This window comes from Melopsittacus undulatus, chromosome 2 (genome assembly GCF_012275295.1).
Source record: "Melopsittacus undulatus isolate bMelUnd1 chromosome 2, bMelUnd1.mat.Z, whole genome shotgun sequence".
Taxonomy (NCBI): domain Eukaryota; kingdom Metazoa; phylum Chordata; class Aves; order Psittaciformes; family Psittaculidae; genus Melopsittacus; species Melopsittacus undulatus.
The window spans coordinates 118,504,411-118,515,817 of NC_047528.1; the positions used below are offsets into that span (position 1 = coordinate 118,504,411).

General features: G+C 40.7%; 1 protein-coding gene across 2 annotated transcripts; it reads right to left on the bottom strand.

Moving 5' to 3' along the window:
* Nucleotides 1-528: 528 nt before the first annotated feature.
* C2H3orf52 (chromosome 2 C3orf52 homolog) lies at nt 529-9,390 on the bottom strand. Of its 2 annotated transcripts, XM_034074534.1 has the most exons (7): nt 9,154-9,390; nt 8,441-8,624; nt 4,587-4,710; nt 3,873-4,006; nt 3,172-3,242; nt 2,751-2,950; nt 529-1,716 (listed from the first exon to the last, which is right to left on the bottom strand). In XM_034074534.1, coding segments are annotated over exons 2-7 (699 nt in total). In that variant the 5' UTR covers nt 8,609-8,624; nt 9,154-9,390; the 3' UTR covers nt 529-1,714. The 2 variants fall into 2 exon arrangements, with proteins under 2 accessions (XP_033930425.1, XP_033930424.1); XM_034074533.1 differs by lacking the exon at nt 9,154-9,390 and having other exon boundaries at nt 8,441-8,804.
* Nucleotides 9,391-11,407: the final 2,017 nt, after the last annotated feature.

Here is an 11,407-nt window from a genome sequence, read left to right on the forward strand (position 1 = left end):
AGCAGCATCATGAAGGCAAATTTTTCGTCACTGCTAGTATTTTTGTAACCTGATGCTTTGGGGACAAACCATAGAAACCATGAATTTCACCCTTCCCCAGTGTAAAAATCAGAAGGAACATCTCTTCTAGTTGTGTACTGCATATAATATTGCATCAAGAGAAACTACGGCTCTCACAACCAACACTGCACCTTACATATCAACATGGGATCAGAATTAGCCACAAATATGAGAGCCACATGAACTACTGATTTGGTCCAGACTGCTTCCTAAGCTCAGTTAAAACTCAGTCAGTAACAAACACAGGCTTGAGTGTACAGCTCTTTCAGACAGATGCTTCATACAGCTATCAGCATTTGGAATTCCAATGGCTGTTTTCCAATTCAAACAGCTGAAAGACCAGAGCTACCGAATAATGAAAACAATCAAGTTAAGAGTAAAAATAAATAGTTTAATGCATAGTAAAATTGTCAGATAGATTCTTAAATAAGCTGATAATAGTAAAAAAAAGGCATACAAATTCCCATATTTCTTACTATACAAAAGGTTTCTTAAAATAATTTTGTTTTCCTATAGTACTAATGTTGATAATGGCTATAAGCAAATGACAAGAAGCCATACTTCACTAACATGGTAGTGGATCCATTCTGCATAAAGTTAATGCTCTAATATTAACTAACATGTTAGATAAAACTAACCATTATTGGTTGTAACTCTCATACCACAGTGGCCTACATTGTCTGTTTCAGCACCTTCCTCTTAGCATTCACTGGTCTATCTCATCTGATCTGTTGTTAACGAAAACTATTTGCTGCCTTATGAAGGCAAATACATTGCATCTGTTCATTTTTATCCCCACTGCTGGGACAGGGTCTGTAACTAGTGATATTGATTTGTTTCTCTTGGAACTTACAAACATGGCTCAAATAATGGTCTGTTCTCCAGTACCACTAGCTAGCTATTAAAACACAGTTAATCTGACCCTTGAAAGATTCCTATAGCATTCAGATACATTAGTGAGCAAGATGTATGTCTTACCAATGTTTGTTTCTCCGTTTCTATTTCACATTACAGAAGAGAACAATAGAACAGATACCACCTTATCCAGCAAGACTATAGGATGAATGAGGAGATGATGGGAATTGAAGCTCACTTAAGAAGATAGTGCAAAGGTCTTGCATGTAATAAATAAAATAGAAAGTATATTTAACCTTTCCGCTTGTTTTATGAGGAAAGAACAATGGGGAAACATAGCATATGTAGTTAGCAGGGAAAAAAGTAACAGACATGAACATGGGTGAAAGTGAGCATCAAGGATGAAGGTGTGCAGATGATTTTGGATAAGACAAGTGAAGAAGAAATGAGCCATATGCAAGACTGCTTTTTAAAGGTCATACAGGGAATCCAGACTTAATTTTAAGGTAAGACAAAGCAGAGGTTTCGAAGTCAACAGACCATATATCATTTGTGTGAGTGAAATGAGTTATTGAGATATCAGGACAACAATAAAGGAGGAGGTAGTGGTGTTATAGGAGTACAACACTTACAAATGTACCACATTTTCTATTTACAATACTGCATCACAGACAGTACTTGCAGGACAACCTGTTTAGAAGTGTTTCTACTAATGAATAGCTCCATATCCTGGGATTAATAACAGATAGAAGGCCCCTCTTCTAGTTGGTGAGGAAGATGAAGAGTCTTTCCCTCTTTTCTCTGAAAAATTAAAACATTACAACATTAACATTAAAATGAAACTTTAGTTAGATATTTCAGCATATTCTTTCCTGTCTCTTTTACACTGCAATTTCTATGAGTACTGTCAATTATATAAGGAACAAAATGATACTGACAATTGGAACTCATTACTTCTTGCTCTGTTAAGACATCTTACTTATATACAGTGTATAGTGATGTGCTAGCCCAGAAGTATTATAAAAGCACATTGGTCTGGCTCAATAAGTTGAGGGTGGATGGAAGAAGCTCCATGAATTGCTTTAAGTAAAATTGCAAAGACCATAGAACTTTTACAGTGACATTTCAATCAAGACAACTGTAAATGCACAGGGATCACTAGCTAGTTACTGGTAGTCATTGGAATCACTACCAACATGGCAGAATGAAGATTTGGTTCCTTTAAAAGGTATCTCTGTACATAATAACTAAAAAAAAAAAATACTGAAAAGACAAAAAAATCAGGAGGATTTTTCATCCTTAAAAAAAAAAATTGAATTTACTCCCAAATTATCTATCCTTGTCTTATATGGATTAACATTTGTTCTATAAATGTTCAAATATAAATATAGAACCATAGAATCATAGAATAGGGTTGGAAAGGACCTTAAGATCACCCAGTTCCAACCCCCCTGCCATGGCCAGGGACACCTCACACTAAACCATGTCAATATAGAATAAGGAGAAACAGTTTTAATTATTTGGCTCTCTGTTACAATACACACATATGAGATTTTCTGGTTGTAATTATTTTTATGCATAAAAGGCAAAAGGAGAGCTGAAAAGTCTGTAGCCAACCAGTCTCATAATCACTCCCTTTCTCATCAGAGGACCAGTCAATTCAAGGTTATAAGCTGTGCACAACAAGACTTCCTTGAAACATGAGTATTCACAGTTTTCTTAACATTGTTGTGCCAAATGTATTTACAAACAGATCCCAACATCTTCCAGAATGATTTTCTTTCAAGGAAATGCTTGTACTCTTTGTAAGGAAACCATCTCTTTAATGTACTCACATGTCAGTGTGAGAGAAGTCGGGTCAAACTTCAACTCGTTACATTCAGACGTCCCAGGATTAGAAACATCATCTTCATCATAAATGTTTTGACGTAGAATGTTCTTTATAAAGTCTGGGTTCATTGTGTTTTCCATAAACCCCTCTGTTGGTGGTGGTACAGAAAACTCTAGCTGATAAAATACAGTGGAGTTTTCATTACTGAAAAACAAAGCCAAGTATAAATCATAGAACCATAGAACAGTTAGGGTTTGCCATTTAAACCAGAGGATCCTTGGACTGTTTTTCACTACCTATGTATGTAACTTTCCCCCAGTCTATATTTCACAGCTTTAAATGTTATGCATATCTGCATAGGCACACGTATGTATCATCAAAAGCCTGGAATTTTTGGATATTTTTGGTGGCAAGAAATTGCTTACCTGAAAGAAACCACCTGAGCTGACCTAAAGTAGCGTCCTAGAGCCAGAGATGAACTGTAGACATCTGTTAACTTGTAGGGAAAAAGGAAAAGAGAAAGAAGTTTCTTCCATTCACTTTTTTCTCCATAAAATAAAGTGCAGAAAATCATTCTTAAAGGGTTCTTTAAGGGGCAGAAACACAGCTGCTGAAGGGTCAATAACAGCAAGGGTCTGCCCTAGAAGAGGTACACAATCCCTTTAAGCTTGACAGACAAGTTAATCTGTGTGTTTGAGTGACTACTACATTACCTTAACACAATGGAGGCACTCTGGGTGAGCTCAAAGTGTGTGCTCATGTTACCAGTGCAATTTAGGTTGTTTGTCTGGTTCTGATTAGTACCAAAAGCCCTTCTACTATTAGGTGACAGAGGGAAGGGTCTCTCTACTGAGACTCCCCTTTCCACAGTAGATATAAATGGGCACTGCCGTGCCTGCTGAGCTTAACTCAGAACTGCAATGGTTCAATGGAAATAGCAACTATAAACACAGGCTATCATTATGTACTCACAGGAAGATGCAAAACACAGTATTATTAACCACCATTTGGTATTTTATGACCTTCACGGGCAAAGCAAATAGGTCTGTTTCCTAGTTGAGGACTTAAATCATGCAAGAAAAAGTACATCTCCTAACTTTTTGCCAAGAAACACATCAACACATACCTTCTTAGTAATGTTGTCAGAGAAAAGGTGTTGGAGACCACACATTAATTCCAGTGTTCCTGAAAAGCTGCGGCAATTTCCACTATTTAGGAGTGCATCAGCATCCCAATAGTCATCCTCATCTATGTAAACATCTAATATTGAAAAGGAGAAAGTGGAGGAAAAGGTTCCAATTAGAAGCAATATCAGAGAGAATAACTAACCAACTAATTCTCTTCTTGACTTTCTCCCAGGTGGCTTCCTCACAGATTTCCTATGTAATGACTGATTGGGAATGACAGAAAGAAAGTGCAAGTCACCTAAAGGAAAGTGACAGCACATGGAGTTCAACCCCCAACTCCCATTAGCAAAAGTCCCATTAGGTTGGGAGCCTGACAGGCGCTGACACCAGATAAGGGGACCAGAGTGCTCTATTGCACTTGCTGCAATGTTACAAGCATCGTTCCCATCCTCATCCCAGGCTCTGTTCCTGTAACGTTTTCTCACTTAGCTACACCAATTGGAATTGCCATCTGATCAGGATACAAGTCGCTTGCTGCCTGCTAAAATGGAAGTGTTTAGATCCGCTACTCAACACACCCCACTCTGCAGTCAGCATCCCAGTCCCTTCAGCACTTCACAGAAGGAGTTTAAAGGATGCTGCCATTCAATTTGTCTCAGATTGTGTGCATTGTACATTTGTGTTAGAGGATGAACCAAAAGTGAGATACTTACTAGAATAAAGAATTAGGCTGATGAGAATGACCAGGAAGAATACTAGAAAAATTGTAGTTATAACCATCCATAGTTGACACTTCCAGAAAACTACATTCCTACATGATCTCCAATGATTTCTCTCCTAGTATAAAAGGAAAGAGCGTAATGATTAAAGAAATAAATCAGGGAGAAAATATTGAAGTATGTATCTACTGTCACATTTAGAAACAAACAAAACAAAACCCCAAACCCCACATGGATGGGAGAGCCTCACTGGTAAGCAATGCCCTACATCAGGAGTTTCCACCCTTAACTACTACTGCAGGTAAGAATGTAGACCTGCAGAAGACAAAGAACATTAATAGGCATAATGTTACTTCATAGATGTCAAGTGTCCAATTCCTGAATTGCCCATAAAGCTGAGGTCCTATGAAGCTGCTTTCACATCTTCCAAATGCTTTTTTAGCCTACTGGTGTGGTTTAATCCAATCTGGCAGCTAAGTACCAACAGCTGCTTGCTCAGTCTTCTCCCTTCCCACTTTCCCTGGTGAGGTGGGGAAGGAAATCGGAATAAGGTAGAACTCATGGGTTGAGCTAAGAATTAAAGAATGAAATAAAGTAACATACAATAATAATGAAAATGAGAGAAGGAGGAATGAAACTCAATAAAATCAAGGGATGCACAGTACCATTGATTGCCACACTATGACAAATGCACAACTCATCCCCCAGCCTGGAGGCTTCTGGCATAGTTTATATCCTGAGCATGACATTTTAGGGTATGGAACATTCCTCTGGCTGTTTCATGTCAGCTGCCCTGTCCATGTTCCCTCCTGGCTCCTTGTGCCCCATCTCACTGGTGGAGCATGAGAGACTGCAAAGTCCTTCACCAGGATAAGTGCTGCTCAGCAACAACTAAAACCAGTGTTCTATCAGCATTGTTTTCAGACTAAATCCAAATGCAGCACTGCAGCAGCTACTGGGAAGAAAAATAACCATCCCAGCTGAAACCAGGACAATGACATCTATTTGATTTAGGGGATCTAGAAGATCATCCTTTTAATTTTTGCCATCTCTGACAACCAAAAGATGCTTGTGGAGAAATTTCCAGAATCATTCACCTCTGCAGTGTTGATGATACCCATCTCCATAGCTCCTGGATGCAAGCACCCAAAACTATCCATTAGATATTCTTGCATTAAACACCAATGTGAAATAACAGAGACTTTCACCATTGACTTCCCTTTTGGTCAGACAATTGGAAACTAAAAGGCTATTGAGTAAGTTTATTACAAATCCCACCTGCTGTAGGAGATCACAAGTAAACTCTCTTCAAAACAGTTGGAAATTCATGCAGATTCATATGGGAAAGGACAGTATTTGCCTTTCACTTACTTTTTAATAAGACCATGGCAAAAATTAGTCTTATAATAAGTTATCCCTAATTAGTAAGTAGTAAGTAATTAGTTAATCAGTACTTATATTAAAAATGAAGAAATAAATATTAAAAAGCTTAGGTATCTGAAAGGGGGTATTGGGATGCTGGGGATGGACTCTTCATTAGGGACTGTAGTGATAGGACAAGGGGTAATGGGTTCAAACTTAAACAGGGGAAGTTTAGAATGGATATAAGGAAGAAATTCTTTCCTGTGAGGGTGGTGAGGCACTGGAATGGGTTGCCCAGGGAGGTTGTGAATGCTCCATCCCTGGCAGTGTTCAAGGCCAGATTGGAGCCTTGGGTGCCATAGTTTAGTGTGAGGTGTCCCTGCCCATGGCAGGGGGGTTGGAACTGGATGATCTTAAGGTCCTTTCCAACCCTAACTATTCTATGATTCTATGACACAGGAAATAAGAACCAACTCCAACTGTTTTGTTCTGCAGCCGGAGGTCTGAAGGAAGAGCATGAATTCACAAGTAGACCATGCTGCTTCTTTATTTCCTCCTCCTCCCCATCCACCACAAACCCAGCAATAAACTCTGTCCTTCTTGGCATCAATACCAGGCAAGTAAAAGCATGTGCTGTAGGCTGTCAGTGCCATACACGTGCAGGTTGGCAGCAACTAGCTGCTGGCTGGAGGCACTAACCAATGTTAACCTTTGCTTTACAGCTTCCTAAGAGCACAGTACAATAGATAGCCCTTCACTGAATTTAACTAAAGCCCCCAACTGGCCTAAAGCTTCTTTTGGGGTGGAAGATGAACAGGGAGAGAAAGCAGGCACCCACAGAAAGATCTTAGAGTCATTGCTCCAGGAGCATGGGCAGAGAAAGGGAAAGCACTTTCTGCAGACATCCCTGCATGCAGAACTTTCCTATAGCAGGGAATGAAGGACTAAGGCAGAATACAGTTTTGCTTACAGCATCCTTTCAGGTGTGACAGTGATTATATATTAGTTTTAATATGATGTTTAAAATGTATTAGAAAAATAGACCTTCCATTTATGAAAAAAGCTATGCTAATGCCAAATACCTGAAAAAGATAAAAGCCATTAACTACTGCCTAGGGTACAACTATGAAATCAGCCATGGCAATATCAAATATCAGACCCAGGTTTGGATTAAGTCACATATTCTGGCCACCACAAAATAATAATGATAGAATTCTTAATCACACATGGCAAACTGGTTTGATCTCAAGCAAACATTCAGTTCCCTATCGCAACACCCTCAGTCATAGTCTGTATATATGGCAGGACTGCGGGGGAGGACCAGCAACAGAGAAAAGTCAGACTAGTTCTGATTAGCCTGCATATGAGCAGGAAGCAGAGCACCATAAACTTACAGCAGTCCCTATAAGATAGCAAGCCAATGGCCAGAATTAGCAGAAATAGCCCAAATGAAAACTCAGTGCTGAAGGCTAAACTGAAATGTAAGGCTAAAGTTTCTCCAGACAGTTAAGTGGATCTAGGTCATCTCTGCTTTCCCTCCACCCTCTCCCATTCCTTCTTTGCAACTCCCTAGGATTAATTTGACCCTGAATTAATTCAGTTTACCAGACCAGAGAAGAACTAACCAGCCCCCAGTAGAGCAGAGTAAATGGGGTCTTTGCCTAGCTGGTGGAGTAAACCAGCCTACAGAGATGATCAGTGGGGCCCACACAAGGAAGCAGTTGTGGTTGCTTGGCTGGGAGCAGGAAGGGAGGGGTGGCATGACTAATACAGCTGAACTCCCTTGGAAGGCTCAGCCATCCCTACAGAAGAGTGGGAAACTTCTTAGCTCTGCCATAGACATGTTCTCTGCTATAAGCAATGAAAATCATCATACAACAACCACCTGTGAACATAACCTGCCGGCATTAGTCTGTTCCATAGCTTCAAGCTCAACACTGTGAGTTACGTCATTGGGGGCTCACGTGCTGGTCTTCATAAAGTGCCTCAAAGCCTCAGTTCATACAAATTCATTATTGTTAGCCAGTGCAAATGACTCAAAGGTAGAGAGAATCCCAGCATGGTCTGTTGCAGGACATCAAAGTCTTATTTGGGTACTGCTGTTCTCCCAATTGATTTGATCTGAGTGAAAGCTTGTTTATAGTAAGGCTTTCAGTTCTTGTCCTCTCTGGCTCTGAGCCCAATCCCACTGATAGTATGTGAAAAGAGAAAGCAAAACTCAGAGTACCAATTACAACTTCATTTCCTAACTGAAAATTCACAAAGAGTCAAACACAAAACCTAAGAGGGGTTCAAATCCCATTCCAATGTCAGAACACTAAACTGAGAAGAAGAAATACATCGGACAGGTTTTCAACCTTCACATTCACCTTTCTCCCTCTCACAAACAACAAATAAAACCACCCCTACCAGATGTTCCTGCAGTGTCTTCTGCTGTGTGGTATTTTCCCAAGAGTAAGGATAAAAGGAGCAAGTGGAATTCCTACCTTTCTGGTTTGAGTGTTCGGAGGCTTGTCATGGTCAGCCTCACCTTCCTCCACGTTATCTGCTTGTAATTCAATGATCTCATGCTCCTGAACACAGCTTTGCCTTTTCATAGCTTCTGCCTCTGCACGAGGACCTCTGTCTCTGAAGCAAACGAGGAGGCAACTCATTTCCTTCTGGTTTCAGCTGCTGATATGGTCAGTAACAGTTTTTGTACGAGGCTGGAGACAGTAACAGGGAGAGTCTGGAGAGTTTTCATAGGAGTGATCTGAAAACACTGGTAAATAAGGGGAATTCCTTGGAAATGACGATGTCTGCAGTAGTTCCAAAGAAACGGGATGTGGAGGAAGTACCAGTTTGCCCAGTCCTCAGAGCTACACCTCTCAACTATGCAAATACCAGGTTTTCCAGTTTGTCTACCTTATCACAACAGCCCTTGGCAAGCAGGTGACTCAGCCTTCAGCTATGTTGTCATTTGCTGAAGCAGTTTTGAAAGGAACCAGACTGCTTTCCCTGCTGCTGTCAGCCAAAATGGTGAAATAGCATTGCTGTTATCCACACAGCTAAACAAACAGATATCATTCTGAACAGCACAAACTGAGTAAGGGTTCACACAGCTTGTAGTTTGGTTAGGCTGTGAAGGGCACGTACAACATCCATCAGCACTTCTAATTTTAGTCTCTTTATAGTAGATAATTAAATGAGCACTACTGACCTTTGTGCTGTGAATTGTTCACTCTTGAGCTGCTTTGCAGGCTGAAATCATCTCTGGTGTAAAGAAATCATGAATATCTACTCACATAGTATCCAACCTAAATTGGAGAAGCTGCTTCCGTGTGAAAGCCAAAAGGGCAAACCCGAAGACAAGAGGAAGATGACCTTCAGTTTCAACCCATGGTCTACAAGGCATGCTTTTATGAAGCAAATCATGGTGTGAGCTGAGATCTCCTCTGCACTAGGGTTAACTCTGCTATGCAACTTCAAATCACAGCTTGCTGCAGCCAGGGGCTGATTCCTCCCCTCCTTCTCCCCCCTCTCACCCAGTATCCTTCTTCCTCCTTCTCTCTTTTCCTGTTCTGACTCCATCCTCATGTCTCTTTTCCCCCCCAGCCCTTTCTGCATCCCCCTTCCCAAAGCACCTCTCTGTTCGGATAAAAAGTGTTGAGCAGGCAGCTGGAACTGAACTCTTGTTCACTCTCTTGTCCCAGCCGAGAGCAATGCATTAAGAAGGAAACAGCCTCTGTCTCCAGCTCCCTCCCCTCCTGGCTCAGTACTCATTAGTAGCATTGCTCCTTTCTCCTGCCAAATGCTGAGGATGCTTGCTTCACCCCCAACTCTTCATCCCCACCCTGCATTCCTGAGACAGATCTTTGTGCGACTGATCTGGTGACTGATGCCTGAAGCATTCCAAAGGGTTCAGACTCCTGATGTCATTGCCACAGCCATCCAGGCAAAAGCATGCCATAAAACTGAATACAAGGCTTGGCTTCATTCACCAAACAAAACCAAATACAAATTGCATACTCCACCTTTTTGTTCTGGAGAATCCTTAAGACTCCAGAAGACTGAGGCTGAACCTGAACAGCCATCAAGGTCAAAACATGTCTTCATCTGCAAGCTTTTAATCGGAACATCTTCATTAGACAAGCCTTTACCTGCTGTTCTCAGTACTCCTGCTAGACGATGAGCTTCATTTATTTCATTCCCACTCACAGTAAAAGACCTTACCTTCCTAGTGAACTATCTGAAACCAAACCAGTCAAAGTCAAATGAGTTAATGATTACAGGTCTCACTATGCAAAAGCCAAAGTCCTTTTATTTACATCTGTGAATGAGGTCCTTGAGTTTGTTTCGATGGGTGACCTAGCTTCAATGCTTTCTGTACTTCTTGTGTGTCAAGTACTAACTGTTCTGGCACATGGAGCTGAGAAGCTCGTAGAGAAAATAGGAAGTCAAGAACTTATCGAAACTTCTGACCTAGGCTTTTATCTAAACCATTACAACAGCAGGAAAATGTTTTCTTACATAGTGGAAACTTCTCTAGTTTCAATGTAATGAAAAGGAACTTATGCCCTTAAAAGTACACTTTAGTAAACAGGCAAGTTAGCATCAGCATTACAAAAAGAGGAACCTCCAAGAATGAAATGTAGTTCTGATTTCACCTGGGGGCTAGAGTTTCATAGGCACAATCAAACATAAATCAAAGCCACTTGCATTTTTACATTGTGTTTATTAAAAAGAGATGAATGGCTGGCTAGTCATTAGAGATACTAAACCCCCTAAGATATAGGCTTTGAGTATAGTTTACAGAGCAAGTTTGACACAGCAATGGTGGGCAGGGAGTGGAAATGCCCAACACTAGGGCAAGGAGAGAAGGAAAAGCAGTATCAGTGTTAGATGTGGAAATCTCACAGCATGCACATTACAGTGCTAGCTCATTGCAGTGTTTTCCCCACATGATGCTGTGGTGGGTCTGAAACTAAACAAGGATCACACATTTATGTACAGTAGAAGTGTGCTGTGTGGACACCAAGTGATTGGTACTGAAATTGCCAAACTCTCTGTTTCTTAATCTGTTAAAGGAGAACACTCAACACTTCCAAATATTGAGCACAATTTAAAGAACATCAGGACAGAACTTCCATTAAACTCAGTACCAGCATTCCTAAGTCCCATGAACAGCTTTGGTAACCTTAAATAATCTTGATTTGGGCTGATCTACTACTCAGGAGGTTATGATAGCTTTGATAGGTAGATTTACAGCTCGGGTTAAAGAGTGCGGCTGTCATTTCCTCTTCCACTATCTTTGATTCCAAGGATGCATAGGGACGCATAAATCCCTTTTCCTTTTATGTCCCTTTCAATGTAGTGTGACCATGTGAGCACAGCTCAGGAAGAGATATAAAACGAAAGACATAGCACTGAAATTTGGCTTCCTGCAGACCAAGGACATCAGGAGAATCAGTGTG

Excerpts from the sequence above, each read along its gene's own strand:
- C2H3orf52 (XM_034074534.1), bottom strand. The coding sequence starts at position 8,608 with ATGAGTTGCCTCCTCGTTTGCTTCAGAGACAGAGGTCCTCGTGCAGAG. Across the intron at positions 4,711-8,440 it reads CGAACACTCAAACCAGAAAG|GAGAGAAATCATTGGAGATC; the intron begins GTAGGAATTCCA and ends CTTTTATACTAG. Across the intron at positions 2,951-3,171 it reads GCTCAGGTGGTTTCTTTCAG|TAATGAAAACTCCACTGTAT; the intron begins GTAAGCAATTTC and ends TTTGTTTTTCAG.